The 19,696-nt window shown below is 44.5% G+C and overlaps 2 protein-coding genes across 4 annotated transcripts in view; one reads left to right on the top strand and one right to left on the bottom strand.

The window, feature by feature from the left end:
* The window catches only part of LOC142588365 (uncharacterized), a 198,391-nt gene extending 194,372 nt beyond the window's left edge, over positions 1 to 4,019 (bottom strand). The window contains exon 1 of the mRNA XM_075699999.1: positions 3,870 to 4,019. The gene's annotated coding sequence lies outside the window, so the exon portion shown is untranslated. The remainder of the gene's footprint in view (positions 1 to 3,869) is intronic.
* LOC142588367 (BPTI/Kunitz domain-containing protein-like) lies at positions 3,408 to 15,038 on the top strand. 3 transcript variants are annotated; one of them, XM_075700003.1, is made up of 5 exons: positions 3,482 to 3,636; positions 10,740 to 10,849; positions 11,049 to 11,104; positions 11,858 to 12,055; positions 14,681 to 15,038. In XM_075700003.1, the coding sequence occupies exons 3-5, from the start codon at positions 11,056 to 11,058 to the stop codon at positions 14,881 to 14,883; spliced, it is 450 nt and encodes a 149-aa protein (XP_075556118.1). In that variant the 5' UTR covers positions 3,482 to 3,636; positions 10,740 to 10,849; positions 11,049 to 11,055; the 3' UTR covers positions 14,884 to 15,038. The 3 variants fall into 3 exon arrangements, with proteins under 3 accessions (XP_075556119.1, XP_075556117.1, XP_075556118.1); XM_075700004.1 differs by lacking the exon at positions 10,740 to 10,849 and having other exon boundaries at positions 3,408 to 3,548; XM_075700002.1 differs by lacking the exon at positions 10,740 to 10,849 and having other exon boundaries at positions 3,481 to 3,636.
* The last annotated feature ends 4,658 nt before the right edge of the window (positions 15,039 to 19,696 follow it).

The following is a 19,696-nucleotide window of genomic DNA, read 5'->3' on the forward strand; positions in this document are numbered from 1 at the left end:
AGCGAGTATGGTATGGTATGGTATGGTATGGTATTCCTTATGCGATGGCGCACACCCACTGTGGGGGATTGGCCAAGATTTGGATGAAATTAGGCTATCTTTATTAAAAAAACTGAAAATGGTAAAGCTAACTGGAGGAAATGAACAAAAATAAAATGTTTAAGAATTCAAGACAATCTCTTTGTAGCAATTATAAAATCCTCCACGGTTGAGCAAATATCCCTGTGGCACTGTCCAAGAGAGGAGGCTCCTAGAGAAAGGATATTTATAATTGAAAAGCTCAAACCAAGCTGTGTAAATCTTGATTCTAGATTTTTTCTTAAAGAAGTGAAACGGCGGCAGAATATGAAAAAATGATCTATTGTTTCATCTTCTCCACAGACTGGGCACAGAGGGGAGGGCACCAGACCTGCCCTGTGACGATAGAAGTTTAATTTTGGTATTCGACAACGTAATTGGGTAAAGATGACTTCAGTTTTTCTGGTGTGGAAGGAATTTTTAGGCCAAGGGAATAGGAGGTGTCGATATTCTGAAAAATTTGCTACAGCTGGGTTCAAGAAGTCTTGAGTAATTGTATATCTCCTGAATCTAGTAGTCGTCAGGTAAGCTATTGCAGGAAGTAATGGTAATACAGGGCCACTGAGGCAGTAGTGCGCCAAACTTCTTCCTCGTCCCTGTGTTAATGCCCTAAACCAACAAATGAGGCTTGCTGCATTTCATTCAATGCCGCCTGAAGTAGTTTAGCTGGATACTTCGCATTCAATACCGAAACTCAGCAAGAAAAGATAAAATTCTCGTATGTTGCCTGCAGCCAACACTGCCCAGTAAAGGACTGTTATAATGGCGGCCCGTGAACACACTGCAGACCCAGATTTGCTTGTGTCATTCTTAACGTGAAATTATGGCTTTTATCAATCATAGCGTTAGTAATGCTCAATTACAGCTTTATAGATTGTCAGAGACAGCGTTTTCAATAGTTAATGTGTGCAGTATCAACTGTGCTTACGTTTTGCTGTCATATAAAAGGCGCGAACAAGCGGTCTGCGCTGCATTTATCAGCCAGCACTTGACTCTATTTCAGAGACTGCGATGCGTGCTCGATGAATTGGGTTAAGATGTCCAGAAAAAATACAGAATGACACATCATTCTTTTTCATCAGGCCTAATGACTGACACCTACACTTGTAACCTACCGGCACTCAGTGTGCAGAGAATTGGCGGCCAACGGCTACAATAAAGGCCACGTGGTAAGAGGTCGGCAGAGGCGATTTGCTCATCCCCTTCGCCCTTGCGCAAAGGCAAAGCGCTTGAGCACGTTCGTGCAGTACAACTCGAGTTTTCCGTAGATAACACCCCTTGCGACAGCCTTTATTTATCGGGCACTATGAGATGTGTGCACTTGCTTAGATGTACAACGACGTCTCTATGTGACTGCTCCTGGCGCGGCCTCAATGATAAAAATTGTGTGCACTCTATGATAAAACGCGACGCATATCTGCTCGGATGCTTGCCTTAATATACATTAGACAGGTTACGTTACTGAAAGACCAAAAGTGAAATTCTATCAGCTTGAGTATAATTGTTTTAAATATTAGCAAGACCTTCAAAGCAAGCACTTTTGCAATCTAAGGGCTGAGCCTTGATAATTTTTTTTAAACATTCCACTTTTTTCCAGCCGTTGTGTATCCTGATGAAACCGACTCACAAAACATTGTTTGCTCGTCTGTTTTCGGAATGCCCAATTTCTACAGGCGCTCATCATTCTGCAGCAGTCAACAGCTTTCGCACTTACTGGGCGCCTTTTCGTCGTTGTTATTGTTTCGTTTATTTCATTCGGTAGTTTATTCCCATATTGCGTAATTCAAAGAAATAAATTTTAACTTATTTATATCAAGAAGGTGGTGGTGGTGGTGGTGGTGGTTCTGGTGGTGTAGCAATAAGCGCGCTTATCCTGGCGATCAAGGCCGGTAATTGTTCCGCTCGAGCGTCTCTTATAAAATCACCGTGGTGTTTCACCATATGTCCGTCAGACCAGTCTCTCTTAAGAATCCGATAAGGAGACGCTAAGTTTCTTTGCGGGCTGGCACGTATGAGGAAGGCAACTGACAATTACTGTAATTTTTGCGTTGCAGTGAAATTAGGAGAGCGCACTTTTATTCACTCTGTTTACCAGCGTTTGTAACGCTGACAAATTATATTCGCTCTGTTTGTAATGAGGCTGAGCCTGGTTAACCTCTGTGCATTTTCCCAGTAGCTTCTTTCTTTTTTTCGAGCGTGCACTCAAGCTAAAATGAGCAAGAAGAACAAGAGAATCCGGGGGCTTCAGTTTCTTTTTTATTCACAACAATATGAAGAAGCAGACAATGGAGCCAGTAAAACAGAGAATCTAAGGGTTGTGTTTATTCGAAATACAGAAATTATAAAGTAAAAAGAAAAAGCATAAACTAGAAGAAAGTACTCCGAACTACAAACCAATCGGACAGAGACAATCGATGCCATCAGACAGACGTCTACAGAAGGCCCTTTCTCTCAGTCGTGAATGGGCCCCCGTCAGAAGACCCGGCCAGCTGCGGAACAAGCCTTATTGGTGTGTTTCAGTGCAGACAAAACTCTCATGAAGTTTTTCCGTATAGCTTATTACCCACGTTGATAGAGTACTGGAGCCCCTCACATAACATGATGAGACCCAGATGACTCTCAAACCACTTGCTACGTGTCAAAAATATTTTACTCTTAAGTTCTAGTGGCCCAACCAGATATAGTACACTGTCGCAGCTCCCTGCTGATCTATATGCTGGTAGTGCAAGAGCACACAAAAATCCACGCCTCTCTCGTCCTTCAATAAGAAAACTGGATGACCGCCGGGGAGTACAGCGCCGTTGTATGTACAGTCACGATCACAAGTGTTTGAACTGCGGATTTCATGAAAAAGCTGACTTTCTTGGAAGCTCAGCACTGAACAAAATATTGACGACTATCGTTCAAACGTCATCACACAAATACCACAACAAACTTGTCAATTCATATCAGGCCGTGGAAGGAACGAATAAATTTAGTTTTTAAAGCCACCTTTGCTCCGTACACATTGCAGCATTGCGACATTGCACGATTACACTAACATGAGTCGCTAGTTTCCTTTGTATGGCTTTATAGCAGAGGAAAGCGCATCGCGATGGTGAACTCATGATTCGTAAGCGCATATATTTCCATTACGACGACTAAAAACACCAAGCACCTCTTCTCGAAATTCTATAAAACTGGCAAATAAAATCTGTCGCAGCTACGTCAGCGGCTACCGAATGTGCGGCGCACAAAGTGAATAATAACGTCGGCAAGCCGGGGGTCAGACAATGCTTAAAAAGTCCGCACGCAGACCTTGAAAAGAAAACTGAAACGACAGGTACATTCTGACAGACAGCTTGCGCGAGGAAAACAAACTCCTTCGGTTGTTCGTGCTGCGCGTATTATGTCTCTGCCATTGTCTCTGTGCAAGCATTGACGGTGCACGTGCTCCTGTTTCCCGCTTTGGAACCAGGACAGTTGGACAGGTGAGTCAATCACGGCATCCAATGCGAGTTACGAGATAATCGCATTTTCGTGAACTGCGTCTCGAAGGATTCCGAGCCAACATTGCGGGTAAGAGTCGTCGTTGTCTCTACTGCAAACTAATTCAGTCGTGTGCAATATTCTGTGTACGCATATACCGGTCTAACATTGTCGTTTTCAGTTGCGTCCGATGATGACAAGAAATTTAGATCTCATAATCAACGAGACGAAGATTTGTGACTTTCGTCGAGTAGCCAGCTGACAAAACCACCTTAAAAAAGCCTAGCATCAAACCATTTTTGAGAACAACCGGACGTACTTACCTTTTAGGGTTAATGGTGTAATCGTAATATCGGTCAACCGCCCTCATGGACGATGCATACTAGTGAGGGCCAGTACACTCTGGCTAGACAAAACTATCGTACGAAAAATGCGAGGCTCGGAATGAGAGCAGCGGGACAATACTTTGTTAGTGCCTGTCTTTCCTAGGGCATGTTTGCTACAAGCCTGCGTGCGCTGCGATATTGGTACTCAGTTAAAATTACTTTGTCTATTGTTTCCACCACGTGCCCTTAGAACGTCATCAGACTGCCTAATCGTAGCTTTGATGGGCAAAGGTGAGTTCAGGTTAGCATTGTAGTAACATCAGAACGAACGTTCTGGTAACCATCATACCTTACCAACTAGCCCAACTTTCCACTTTACTTAACTTCAGTTCTAGTAACCTTCTATCTTTCATCTTTTAGTTCTTTCATCCTAACATTGGTTTCATTGCCGAAAACATAGCAACCATGGAAGTCATGCGATTTTACAGCTAAAATAATCCTTCATTAGTACAATTACTTGATTATTCCGATCCATTCCCGCGACCTCAGAGATTGCGATATGTCGGATGACACTTCATTAGTGGCGCAGGGCGACACCCAACAAATAGTCCCGGCAAAATTATGCACAAAGGGAACGTTACTCTGTTTTATAAGAAAGTCGTTTAAAATCGGCCATGAAAATTTTTCTATGTTGAAATATAGCCTAGTAGGCTGTTATCATCACGGGTTCACTACAATTCACAAGCCATAAGCAGCAGAGCTTTCGTCATAGGAGTAGGTGCCATAACTTCAAATGACAGTGCCAATGCGGTCCAGGTGTCTCATTTTTTGCTTACCAAAGCTGTCTTTTTGGAACGTGATGCTTCGAACTGCTTGCAATACTCGTCTACCACTACAGCTTCGGCTATTACTTTTCTTTGTTACATCGTCATTTCAAGGCAGTTCTATAAGCATACAAGGGGCCCAGTTTATCATATATAGGCTGCAACTTTGTACCCAACATTTTGCTCGAAGTTGATAACACAAATGCAATAATAAATGTTTTCATTATTCAATCAACGTAAGGGCATTCAAGGCCTCTTATTCTATTTTTTGACGAATCTCTTGTATTTTCTTCACGTCCATGGACTTAGAGAACATTTTTCTTCTGAAATGTCGACGCCCAAATTATTGCGTGATACAACTTCGCGCTTTAGATTTAGTAACAAAAACGGGCTGTTATAATCACTAACCGAAACCCTTGCTGAATATTTGATTCCTTAAGGTTTTGCTGCGTGCGGCAGTTCAGAACTAAGAAAAACGGTTTAAGGCCCCATGGCACAATGCGGCAAATAAAAATGCACACAAACTGCGCTGAAATAAACAATCACGCACTTCCAGGCCGAGCATTCTAACGATTAAGACACGGCCACTGTGCGCAGCGAACCGAGAATACTTTGCATTGGTGGCTTATTAACACCGACGGTTTTCCCTCAGCTTAATCATTGACATTTCAGAGGACGAGTGTGTTATAGGTTATGTCACTTAATCTTATAAGCCACGTTACGGTATGTGATCACTTACGTTTTCGATAATAGGGAAATATTTTATGTTGTTTATGCATTACGACTGCTGCAAAAGTTCATAAAGTGGATGGCAGTGTGGGCAAACAAAACATTACAAAGAGTGCCGCTGGCTTCCAGCTGATCGTCATTATTATACAAAATATGTACAATCCGTTGACAATAGCCAATCGGAGAAACAGTTCTAGTGACGAGCACGTAACCGTTGTTATGTAGGCCAAACAAGCACATGCCTCGTGTATTGTGCGGACAGGACAACAATGTTTGTAGCGTAAGTGGTTTTTTTTTTCTTTCTTGGCACTGAACATCACCACGTGTGGTTGGCTGCCCACGTTGTTCCGAACGAACCATCGTAGCTCGCTTAGCCATACCCGCCTAGTAATAGCAGCTGCGCAAATGACGTCGTAACAAGACACAGACGTCAGTAAGCCATTCTGGACTCCTTGGGTAAAAGCAGTGTCTCTTTTTAGAAAGCCATCACACGCGACAGGCTCCTTATGTCCCATGGTTCTCTTGCTCTTCTTTTCATATTTTTTTTCCTGCCCCGGCAGCAAAAGGCTCAAAACTGGGTTTTCGTTGTTCTTCCACACATCCAGTCATTCATTCATTCGGTATCACACACGTGTCCTCATCCATATTTTCTTTTCTCGTCAAACTGACTCGTCGACCCCAGCTACGCCAGCCCCATAGGACTAAAGGAAAAAAGATTTTATCCACAACTGCCACCACTCAAACTCAATACCATGTCAGTGCAGCAATTTGACCTTTCGAGTCGTGCACGTTAACCGCTGTGCTATTTCGTAACTACAGTGCCGGTCAATTAGCGCAAGGTTTAGCGTGCACATGGACTCTGCGAGTGGTAGTGCTGGCGCATGTATTTCGGAGGCCAGAACAAGCAGTATGGCCGAGGGTGACAACAGCAATCTTTGCATGCCATACAAGTTGTAGTTATGCTTTTACGCACTTTTACAGCGACAGCTAATCGGCATCTTTACATCCATCTTACTTATTACCATTTTAAATTCATCGCTCCACTGAGTGAACCTTACCACACGTAAGGCACTATTCGGTCACACATTTTACTCAACAGAATACCACATCATCATCAGTAGTTCTTCTTGGCAAGATGACAGTGTCTTCCCGTGCAATTCCTTCGGCGATTTTTTCTCGTCATGCTTGTAACAGCAGCGTCGGCAGCACAAAAAAGCTGTGCATAACAGTGGTGATTATTAGCAAGAAACACAACGCATACCCACGAACCAGGATGTCCTAAGAATCAGGTAATTGGTCTAAATAAAAACGATGAAGATATCAACGACTGCAGTATCGAAAAGGTGACACGAGCGTAAACATGGCAAGGTGCGGGCGGTCGTTGAGTTACATGGACAAAGAGAGGCCCGAAGCGCGGAGCGCCGGGGGAAAGGAACGAACTAGGCGCTTCCGAGGTAAGCGACTCTCTCCCAGCCACGTCATCATTTATTATGTACAGAAGAGCGATGACACGGTGACGTAGAAGTTACACAAAGTGGTCAGACGGAATTGCCGGCACGAGCAGAATTAAAACCGAAACCGATAGACCTCGACACAACAAAGACGTCGCAACTGCCTCGCCAATTATTTTTCCTTTCAAATATTAATTCACAATATTCACAGCCCTCTAAGGCCAGATGTAGCAGCACTTGTTGAGGGAAAAATAACTTTCACTGAATGTCCATAGTGGCATTGCTTCACCTCACTTGCGGCACCCGCCGTGGTTGCTCAGTGGCTATGGTGTTGGGCTGCTGAGCACGAGGTCGCGGGATCGAATCCCGGCCACGGCGGCTGCATTTCGATGGGGGCGAAATGCGAAAACACTCGTGTGCTTAGATTTAGGTGCACGTTAAAGAACCCCAGCTGGTCAAAATTTCCGGAGTCCTCCACTACGGCGTGCCTCATAATCAGAAAGTGGTTTTGGCACGTAAAACCCCAAATATTATTATTATTATCACTTGCGGCATCAATTGTAGAAGTTTTGACCCCAGAGATAACAAATCATTGCCATCATGCCTCGCACCGTCTTTGGTATGAGGTATGATTTGAGGGCACAACAACAGCAACAAAAACAATGGATTTCAGGACTTTTCAAACATCTTTCAAAGCAAGGCATCATTTGCTCATGAAACAAGTTGTAGCAGTTAAGTCCTCCTAGTATCTTCAAATAGATTCATCCAGCTTCAAAAGCAAGAACTCTAAACCAGCAACTGCATGACCAGCGGTGGTTTAAACAAATTACACAAACAATTAATTTCAACAGTTACATAAGAAAAATAATGAATTCCCAAATCGTGCGACACACTGCCAAAAAGTCGGGCAATGTAGGTGCTTCGACACTATCCTATTGAATGATGGCAAGCGAAATGATGTCTGTTTTACACAACTTCTCAAAACTCACAACACTGATCATAAGGCAACCTCACCTTGATGACACATTAAGAAAAAAGAACATGATGCACCTAGATTCTGTAATCAAATAGAGTTAAATAACAAAATTTGGACCGCCTAGGAAAACGTTATTACAAGCCTTCGGCCAAACAGCTGTGGACATAGGTTTCATAAATTTATGCATTCGGACCAAATAGTATGCTCATTCGACGCTCATATTGGAAGTCATGTGACGTAGTTGTATTGAACTCCGTACAGCTAACGGCGATGCGCACAATTGTGATTACTTTCATCCTATGCGGAATGAAAGCTCATGCGTGGCTTGTGTTTACCCATAGCAAAGGCCCAAACGTTAAACAAGTACAATTTGTAAAACGAAGCTTTCTTTGCCAACCTTACCCGGCTTGGCGTGGGTGCTTGTGCTGTTCCTGCTTGCTGCTGGTGGTTCGGTCAGTATTAGACGGAGAAAAGTTTGGATACATATACAAAATTTATATGGCGCCGAAAGGTTGTACTAGCCCACGGGCTGACCGACCAACCAGCGTGAATAAGTGCACCTTTATTCAGCGCAAGAATCCTGCGTAAAAGCTGAATATCCAATGTCGGTTTATAGGTGTTTCTAAACACCTATAATGGAATAGCGCATTACAGTGAGTGAATACCCTTTTGTTTACTTCTTTTTTTCCTATTTTGCCGTTTAGTTTGTGCCCCCGCGTGTATGCTCAGTCTTGGCCTACCCTCCAGAATGGTATGCCCCACTGTGGCAAAAGAGGTACTGAGTCCTCAGCCGTTCCAAGATGTGCGCTGTACTTTGCGTACGCCTGCCGTCACCGTTCTTCCCTCAACAAATGTCACATAGACTTCGCACTCGTTATATCCCTGCGTAGACGTCTCACACAGCACACCCGCCTGATTATATGTTTCAGTTTCGGCATAGCTTGTCAGCGGTGTAATACATCAACATAAAAACTGTACCAGTTTAAAGTAGTGAAGTAAGCAGTGGATAGACGTGAACATATCATGTGGTCGAACGCTGCATAGGATAAAATTAAACGCAATTGTACCCATCGTCATTGGGTACGTAAGTTTTCACACGCACCACTTGTCTGAAACTCCGCTTCATGGTGATCAAAATGTGCGCTGGCGTTGATACAGCCCATCGCTCACAAGTTATGTCGGAATGAAAACATCAAATCAGGTGTATGCGCTGTATGCGACGTCTACGTAGTGATATCACAAGGCCGAAGGCGATGTGATACTTGTCGACGGGAGATGAGTGATGGCAGGTATAAGCTTGCAAAGAGTAGAATGACACATACCTCGCTACATTTGAGGATTCTGTGCCTCTTGCGCCACAAGGCACATACACATTCTGGAGGATTGGCCTCGAATGAGCGCATTCCCAGTGGCCCATGCCGAATGGCAAATTAAAGAAAATGAAGTAAATAAACTATTCCATGAAAATGTTAGCACTATTCCAATAACACGCCAATGTACCTTAAAGATACCTATGAGGCGACAATGTATGTCCAGGTTTCTTGCAGGATTTTTTATTATGCTGAGCTACCCAGGTGTGCTTCCTCACACTACTTTCTCGATCAACATACAGGAGTAACTATAAAGATGTTTGCTAGTACTATTATTCGTCGCACATTTAAACTTTGGATATCAGTACACAAATACATCCGCACTGATAGTGACTCAACCAGCAACTGTAGCAGATATACCAAACCCGGGAGGGTAGGCAAATAAAGCATCGCTTCACGAAACTTTTGCCACTTAGATGTGAGAAGCCTGAGAATACTAAGGTGTGAGCGTAAGTTTCGAATTTCACAACGTATATAGCTGCACCATAATCGGAGATCATAACTCATGCAACTGTTGCCGCCAGCCAAACCAAATGATCCGGTGCATTGAAGTCCATCTTAAAGTTCTCGGCGAACGATGTCCTTGTCAAGGCCCCAAATAGTGGCTCATGCCCACGACTGCATTGGTCACACTTATCTCTGAGGCTGAAAATTCTACAACTGATGTCATGACCAAAATTAGGCAATGTCAAAACGAAATTTCATCGAACATTTTTACCTGCGCATTTGTCGTCGGTCTATACCTTGCACTTGGCGGCTGTGAATTTTTGTGAAATAAATATTTTTTTTTATAAACTAGGTCGGCGTTGTCGTTGCAATGTCCTTGTTTTTGGTTACGCCGTTGATGTTCTTAACGTTATTTTCCAACAAACACTTGATTCATGCGGCAGCCAAGATTGTATGTGGTTTGTATGATACTCATCATCGCCACTGTCATATACGCTTGGTTTGTGTCATCGAACACTCTTTTGAGCCTGGCGACAGAACTACTGCACGCCGACACGACCATCTTGCCGATAACCAGTTCTATGCGACCCACTAATTCTAATCATTCGCCGCTTAAGTGACACTAAAGTAATGTAATTGAAAAGGGTGTAAGATTGGGCTTGTAGGTAAAACATGGAAGGAACAGAGCGCTGTTCTGTCTCCTCTAGTTTCCTGGCGGTGTTAATCAAACATTAAAGCATATTTTATCAACAAGCCCAATTTTACACCGTCTTGATTTCATTACAAGTACAACGAGCCCTTTTCAATATGAACCGCTTCAGTCGGATGCTATCCAGCGCCCTGTTCTCTGTTCTGTCGCCTATGGTGTCTTTGCGCTGTTATTCAAACTTTAAAACTTATGTAATGCTTGATCTGGTATGTTAGATGCGTCCACGGACCCTACTGCTTGCGTAGTCCATGATGAACACGAAATCTTGCACTATTTGTGCACTACTGTTGCTGCAGTGGCATGGGCTCAAATGCCAGTGGTTCTAGCTATGGATAAAGCTTTATTTTTTTCCACCCTATAGCAGTAATCACGCTGGGGACAATGATGTTGGCTCACAACGACAAAATAACGTTAGTGAGGACAACCACCATCGTCAGTGTAGCGGAATAGACGGACGGCCGGAAGTACAAGGTGAACCCGCATTCCAGTATTTAATGACTGTCGCAGTAAAAAAATTTCGAGATAAGTTTTGCCACGGAAAGAGTCGATGAATTGAACAAAACTAACAATATTTTGGGGTGTTCTGATAATTAGCGTATTGCTATTTAATTATTGCTACTCTCTTCATTGCATTTACCACTCGAACACATACTAATGACTTTTGTTTCAGAAAAACAATGGCGTGGGCTCTCTGCCTGGGAGCAGTCCTTCTTGCATGTATAAATGGTAAGAGCGAACTCTTATCTTTCGCGCTCTATTATTCTCGGACTAGGTATTTGTTCGCTGCTTCAGTTCCCTTGGTTTCCAACATAACTTCACGCCGCCGCAGCCCCATGCTCCCTGAAAAAAAGTTTCTGCCACTCGCACCGCCGTATCACTGCGACAGCTACGACAAAGATCACTTGAAATTGTATTTAGGCCCAGTGTACAACATGTAATTAAAGTTAGCCACTTTGGCGCGTAAGAATACACAAGAAAGACTCAAGTATTTAGTCATCCAGGGTGACTCCTAAATTTGCAAGATCATATGTAAGAGCTAATACAAGGTGGCACGGAGCTTAAACCATGTTTTTCTGACAGTTCCTTGGTTAAATACATTTTCATAGCGTGATAAACACCCAGTGCTAAGTGTGGAACGGATTCGTAATGCCCTCAGCCATAAGATTTTCGATAGCAGAAGACAAGCCCTCTTTTAGATAGGCATGCGTGTGAGTGTCAATATGGAAGAGACCATCTTTTGAAATCAAATAGGCACTTACTGCTACAACAGACCAGAAACCTTGAAAATTAGCACAGAAAATGCGTGCTTACATTTCCATAGTTTCATGACAGCTGTTCCTTTGGCAGGTTGTATCAGTACACAGTTTATTTCGACAAGATTTGTTTATTTGTGGTAGTGTCTTTATATAATATAATTCATGTGCATCGAGCTAACAAGATCGTGCATAAGTGCGTTACCTCCTCAAAAAATATTCACAGGAGCTGCTTGCTTCGAAGACGATCCCACCTACATGCAATGCACCGAGTGGCCCGACAGAGGCCCGTGTAACGGAACCCTGTATCGGTATTACTACAACTTCAAAAGAGGGCTGTGCCGCCTCTTTATCTACGGTGGATGTCAGGGAAATGACAACAACTTCAGAAGCCGCAATGAATGCATGCGCACGTGCGCAACTGGTGAGTGTTGAGTGAATGCTCTTTCAATACATTATATGCAAAACTCTCCTCCAAATAACGATTTATAGGCAGAAAGCTAAGGAGAAATGCTTTTCTGCTACGGACTCACCTAAACTCATATCTAGATAAAAATTTACGGCTGAGATGGCAAATACACAGATTCTCATTTCTGCAGTGTCAGTAGAACTCCGTGAAGTGACTTCAGCATGTCTACTACATTGGCATTTTCAAATGTTCGGATTTTTATAGGCTTATTGTTCTTATTGTTTTTATAAAAACTATACGAATACGAAAGCGTTAGCTGCTCAGGTGCAAAAAATTTTTCTTTATAGTTTAAGTTACTATACCGGTTAATTATTTTTAATAATTCCTATCAGTAAGCTGTAAATTGGGTGAGATGCACTATGAGATTGGACTGAATCAAGTGTTTGATGATAACACAACCTCCAAGCCAGGCTTACACTCACAAAGCAGGCTTAAGACGCCAATATTTGCGGATTGCGTATACGTTAAGTTAAAAAGATTCCTTTCTTCTGGCAGAACATTAGCTTCACCAATAACCACTGTAGCTACCAATTTCCCGGATACAAAGCAACCAGAGTAAAAGCTTGTCTTTTCTATGAGTATTTCAGATTAGAGTCTTTCAAATTTGCAGGTTTTTCAGGTGTTTCCTCATGGTGTCATTGGTTTTCCCTAGGCGTTAAATTTTCAAGGTTTTCCTACTGCTGACAAAGGGTTGATCAACCTGGATCAACGATGGTCCAGCAAAGCGTTTCGGCAATGGCAATTGTGTTCGACAAGGTAGTCCTGACTTAGGCAAGCCCCCATATTGAGACGTTGCCCCCAGAAATTAGCCGCGCTCGATCACTATAGATCACTCCAAGACTCGTCTTCCTGTGGTCTTCTCTCTTGTTTTGTAGAATTTCACGTTTACACTAGCGCCCTGCAGAACTCGTTACTGCTTAAAAAGGATTCACACAGCTGTGTCGAGTTCGCGCTGCGTGTGCATGATTGTGCGCACTGATACTACACGCGTACCACCATTCGAAACAGTCAACTATCGAGGGATCTCTACACGCTAATACTACAAGTCAACCAACGACTAGTTTGAATGACAGCATAAGTATATTGAGTGTACAACCGAGGATATTGTGCTATTGCAGTTCCCAAGACCATTAGAAGGCTCTCACCCTTGCCAAAGTTAAATAAGCATACCTTCAGTCATGGTGTTGAAATTTGTGAACGCGAATTCTTTTTGATAATTGCATTGATAATAATTTTCAAGAAATAAAAACGAGTAAACTGATACGCTGGTGCACATCTCCCTCTGCTTGCCCTATATTGCGCATCAGTTCAGAAAGCAGGGTACTGCTGTACACAACCACTCTACTAAAAGCGCTAACCCGTTCGACGAAATATTTGACATAGCGCCTTAAGTCAGCGATGACGTAGAAGCTTTCAAGCGTCGTGATGCCTGGTGCCAACATAAAACTTTAACGCGTGGTGATAGCCAGTGATTCAAATGTTTTTATTAAAACGCGACGTTATTAAATGCATACTACGTCGAAACTTAAGTACTATGTAGGTACAATGATCAATATAAAATGCAGAAATGATCTTTCAAACATCTTCGTTTTCTTGCAAGACAGCTTGTGGCACCACGGAAAATAACTTTGTGGATTTTACTCATTTATTGACAGTGCACCATAGCTTGCGACTAGAGGCGTTAAAGACAAATGCGCGAGCAAAGTATATACCCGCAAAAAGGTTCGCCTCTCCGCTAAGGCGGAATCCAGTCTGTGGTCTAATGGTCTTTTTATGTTTTTATGAGCTTATATTCAAGCATACTGATCACTGAAAAAAGAGTGCTAGAGTCGATGATGAAAGCGGTCTGACTCTTCGATAAGTGCAATACAATTCGAAAGGTAAGGCGAAGCAGCCTAAGCATAGTTTACGAACTGTCGCCCTTCGGCTACAGAAAACCACACATGGGTACCCTTAACTAGCATACAAGAGGTATACAACGTTACATTAGCCAACGCTGAGGCGCATTTTCACTTGCTTCCTTTAGCCTTCTTTCTGCGCTTAACAGGAGCCGCGCCAATTTTAAGATGACTAACCGTCATGCAGTGCGGCTCTGTGAATTGTTCGTGGCAGCATTATTACCCACTGACGTGCCATTATGGCTAATCCAGGATATCGCAACGTAACAATCAGACACTGATGACATAACGAGGGTTGACACAAGCGCTTTGTTTAATTTAGGATCTAATTGGAAGTTACATAACACAAGATGAGCGTTCACATCTGGATTATCCTTAACCACATACGTTAGAGTGTATGTACTATTCTGTTACCTTGTTATCAGTTTTGGCTGTTTTCCTCCTGTTTTAATTCTTGGTGCTTTCACCGTTGCATAAAAAATTATCACATACATTTTTCCATTAAATTTTAATTTTGAACGCATGTGCGAATGTCCTACCTCATATTTTTTTTTACCTAGTTAGCTTTTCACACTGCTATGTCAAGCACCTTATGCCAATTTCGCTCAGTACTCTGCTCTTGTGTATTGCACATTGATTAGCAGTAAATCTGACCACTTGTTCTTGTTGTGTTCTTTCCCAGTGATCACCGCTAGAGTCTGCAGACTTAAGCCCGTCTCTGGACCGTGTCACTCCCGAGTAGTCCGCTACTACTTTCAAAAAAAGACCCAATCGTGTCGTCCCTTTGTGTTCTCTGGTTGCGGCGGGAACCGCAACAACTTCGTTTCCAGCGACGAATGCCGCATGCAGTGTTTGGGCAAGGAGGAACGCGAATCAGGAACGTAATCGAGTGTGACAAAAGTTAACCGAGAAACGCCGAGCACCACTGCAATCACGTCGGGAAAAAGACTCCTGGCGGGGGCGCACGGATATAAATGCGAAAACTACACCAAAACAGCAACACCGAATATGCGAAAATAAAAAAAAATTCTCCACAGTAAGGTACGCTGCTTTGTCTGGTTCCTTTCTTGGTCATTCTGCTAGCGTGTTCTACCTAGCGTTTCCTTTTTTTTTCATAATATACTGAATTTTGAAATATTTGGCTGTGGCAAATAGCGCAGTCACAAGCATTCAACTGGATCGCTCGAGTGGATGCATATTACTTTTACGGTAAATCGAAATGCATAATTTACTAATTATCAAAATTAAACAAATTAGGTTTTTAACCAATTACTTTTAAGCACAATTACAATTTACGAATTGTAGGCAGTGAGCTTGCAAGGCATATCCACTTGGAACAAATTATGAGGTTGGCACTCGTTTTGACATATGTACCAACAAACTTGGGGGGCGGGGGGGGGGGAGGGAAATGTTCGGTTGTACCATTTACTTTTCAACAAAATGTTATTTTATGCATTCAACCACGAATAATTCACCGACGATTACGGTGATCCCTAATGCGACATTTGAGCACAGCTCTACGCCTGTTTTCATTTCGCGTTATATTGAGGCAAATATATTGAGTGAGACATGTAGAAAAGTCGGCGATCGGCGAAAATTTGATCTGTGGGTCAAGCGCACCGGTTTTTATACATGACTCGTCGACGGTTCCAGTGTAATCGCTGATGCCGCTTGGCTCGCAGAAGTACTACACAATTCGCGTCGCGCATACAACGCGATTGCAAAACAATCGCAAGCGATTATAATCGAAACAAGCGCGAACGAGACCAAACCAAGCAAACCAAATAAACGCAAGCGAGAGCTGACACGAGCAGACGATAGTACGAAGCGAGTGGTCCGGCTGAGACCAGTAACGCGAGTACGCATTGAGCAGTTGGGCGAGTCCCCACGACACCAGTTTCCCGCGCGCACGTGACTCAAGAGGCCGCTCTCATTGGTCTCCGCCGTTCGCGACTCGCGTCTTTCATATCGCGCTCCGCGTTCGCTCTTTCAACTTTCGCTGTGCTCGTTCGCTCGGTTACAGCGCTGGAGCCGCCGACGCTCGCCGCAGGAACAGGCATCTAAGAGCTGCGCTTTAAACACAACTGGAACGTAATGCGTCTCGATGCGCATTTACGAATTACCCTCCAGATACTACGATCGCCCTGAGAATTTGTTCCAAATAGATACGCCATGCGTAATCACCAGCTACAATTTGTAAATTACATATATGCCATAAATTAATTAGTCAGGACGTAATTTTAAAAAAACATTTCCATAATCTAATGTTACTACTCTGAGCAATAATTGCGACTGTCAATGAGGTCTATTTGTGCAATATACAAGTTCTCAGTGATGTGACTGCATCACTAAGGAAATCGTCTTGTAACTCTTTGTCGACCTATTGGATATGAATCACTGCTATCGCAAAGCGTGCCTTCTAGCTCTCTGAACCATGCACTGCGAGTGTGCAAATACCGCAACTCTCTAGAAAAGGTTGAAACTTTCTTTATAGCGGTACTGTTAAGAGGAATTTCGCAGTCGTTTTCGTGCAGCGTTGAAGGCCGGCGTGCTCAGTATCGATTTCAGTCAAAAACCGCAAGCAACGTAACTTGCGTAAGAGTGTCGAATATTTGCTTTGAAACGTAATTATCCAACATACAGAATAAACGTTAGCTTGAGTACACCTCACTCGAAGAGACAATTTACTTGTGCGTTTATGTTAGCCAGTAATTCATAATATCTGTTTCTCACATTTCGTTTAACTGGCTCCACTTATTGGGTAAGCTACGGGGGGGGGGGGGGGGGAGGGGCGGGGCAAGGTTGACAAATATTTCGTGGGCATCGAATCTCTGCTTCTCGGCTACAATCACATTTGGCTTAGTTTGTTAATAACAAGAAATTCAGCGTTTGTATTCCCTCGCAACCAGCGTCTCATCGGTGTTGACTTCGGAGTCCGCGGGCCTGCCTGGGATCACACCTGGTACTAAGCTATGTGGTCTAAGTACGTCATCGCCTGCTTTAGGGGTAGCTGCGTGGGTAACCTCGAGACTTCTAGCCCCGACGCTCTCCAAGGAGCACTGTTTTTCATTCGAATGGTGTGAGAACTCGCTTCACTGTCCTTGAGGTATAAGGGACTCGTATTAGCATACATCTGCGAAGCTTCTTTTCATGTTTTTGAAGCAGAGCTTTTTTTTGCAGCGCAGCTCTTTGGCGCCCGTTCCCACGTTTCGCGTCGCCGTCGGCCTCGCCGTAACCAAGGTCGTCATCCAGGCGCTACTTTAGCTGCCCGCGTTCCTGCTGCGATCTCTCGCGCACGGCGCGAGTCTTGCTCTCCCCTTGCCCTCCGAAGCCGGATGACCTGTTCTCGCCTATCCTCTCGCCCCCTTCCTCCGCGCAGCTCCGTTGCGGTGACTCTCGCCGCTACCGTCCACTCCGCCCTCGCCGTCCCTTCTCCCGCTGTCGCGGCACTGCCGCGCTTCCGGCGGCGGGCGCTCCTTGCAGCCTCGCACATGATCCACGGCTCTCCGCTCCTCCGTCTCCGCGCTACGTGGATGTACGGCTCTCAGGCGTGTCTCTCGCTTCCCCGTTTGCGGGCGCGTTCCTCAGGGCCCTTTGTCGCCTCTGGCAGCGCTTGCGCCTGGCTGTTCTTCTCCCGCCTCCACTCTTGCCTTATACCTCCCCTTGCCTGGCGCAGTGCCATTGCGGTGCCTCGAAAAACAGTTATAGCGTTTCGTCCCCTTACTTCTACTTCCCACTCCAACCTTTTGCGGCCACATTGAGGCCTGTCTGTGAGTGAATGAGTTTGTGACCTCTACTCAATACCCCTGTTCTCTACCCGTCTCCTCTTCCCCCCCTCAGAAGAAACATCAACATAATTGCTAATCCCCCCCTCTTTCCGGGGCGGTGACTGACACTAAGATGGGACGATGGCGCATCGCCGCAGCGCCGGTTTGATAGCGGCGGATTGCGGTGTGCCCTGCCCAATCCGAAACGCAGAACCACCTCCGTTCGGCACTGCGTGTTCTGTATGCGCTTGCCTGTAGTTGAAATATAGCAGCAGCTGCGCTCAAAGCTCGAACTACCAAGAAGCGTAACTGTCCGCCAATTTCTTTTATCCCTGTTCCCCCGCTTTCCGGGTGTGGACTGCTGGCTGTCTTGCACGATTTGCCGGTACCAGACAGTGCAAACGAGAATCTACGGGCTAAAGAAGAGCTACGGGCTCTTCTTTTTCTCAACATATCCGGGGTAATCTTTTTCGCTTTAACTAACATCGCAACAACACCATGATATACTGTTGTGTTACGTCACAAGGCTACGCACTAAGCATATACTAAACGTGCAATTAACCCTAACTTTTAACAAAAATTCAACAAGAATAGGGTCCCGAAAGCGCTAATCAATGTGGTGTTAAGGCACCTATGAAACAAAAAATTCGAGAACACCCATATAAGCACATTTTGAGTTGTAAACGCGAACGCATTAATGCCCAACTGAGCGCCGCTGAGCGGTCTTCAAAGTTTGCGCTGCGAGTACTGCTTTCAATTTTCGCTATGGGGTATGTTACGAGTTTTGCGATTCAATCGCCGCTCGAGGCCCTTTGCTTGGCGATCCGCTTCCGCATGAGGCTTTCGAATGGCTTGTTGCTGTCTCATAGCGCGTTGCGTCCGTGCTCGTTGCGCCCGCCGTGTATCAAGAGGGTTGACGACGACGGTGGATTTCGCTGCCTGCCTCTTCCCTCCGTTTCGCTGCGTTCTTGCACTCGCTTACTTCGCCTGCGGCGTAGTGGCGTCGATGGCCACGTTTCGCTACCACCCAGGTTGCGGCCGCCGATGATGTAGATCCTTCAGACTCCGTAGCGGTGCGTGCTGCCCAGACTGCGGTGCTGGCTCACACACCGCACGCCGGCTTCCGAGAACGAGAGCGAGGATGACATAGCGTCGCGACGATGCCCCTCCTTCCCTCGCGCAACACCTGGCGCGCTCTCGCTGCAACAAGCATTCCCTGTCGCCCGATCCACGCCGTCGAAGCGCGCTCGTAACGTAGCGTTGCAGCCAATGAGACCTCAGATGCCGTTTCGATGCCGTTTCGAGCTACAGGCTACAGACGCCGGCATTTTTCGCTTAATGGGCCATTTGACGCTTTCACATCAAAAAAATTTCACTTTGAGTCTGGCATTGGGGCAAATAGTTAAATATGTTTGATCAAAGCTATTCCGACATGGCTTAGAATTTATAATTAACAAGTATGGCAGCGTGCTACCACTCCATCAAACGAGGCAGGAATAATCAATTGAAAGCAAACGCCCCGGGTTGAGCAGGCAGTTAATTTCCTGAGGCACAATTGGGTAACGCAGCTTTTACTAATGGCGATGAGGTGTATCATATATTTCATATACTCATCTATGCAGAAGGCACGTTCATTCAATACCGCAAAATATCAGTTTTTTCTGCCTCTACAAACGATAACTAAGATCATTCATAACCCACTTTTATTCAAGTACACACCACCCAGCTTGTGAGGCACACGCTAACGTAACAATGACCTCAGCCAACCTACTATAGAAATTTTTTTCACCGAAAGAGCTGCGACCTTAAACATGTCAAAAGAAGTGTTTACCACCGAACTATTACGTTAATCGGAAAAAGAGGAAGAAGGAAAGTAGCTAATCAACACTAAGTAGTGCACGCAACATGAACAGACGTATTTGGAGACTGCT

The sequence above is a fragment of the Dermacentor variabilis genome, chromosome 7 (assembly GCF_050947875.1).
Source record: "Dermacentor variabilis isolate Ectoservices chromosome 7, ASM5094787v1, whole genome shotgun sequence".
Classification (NCBI taxonomy): Eukaryota; Metazoa; Arthropoda; class Arachnida; order Ixodida; family Ixodidae; genus Dermacentor; species Dermacentor variabilis.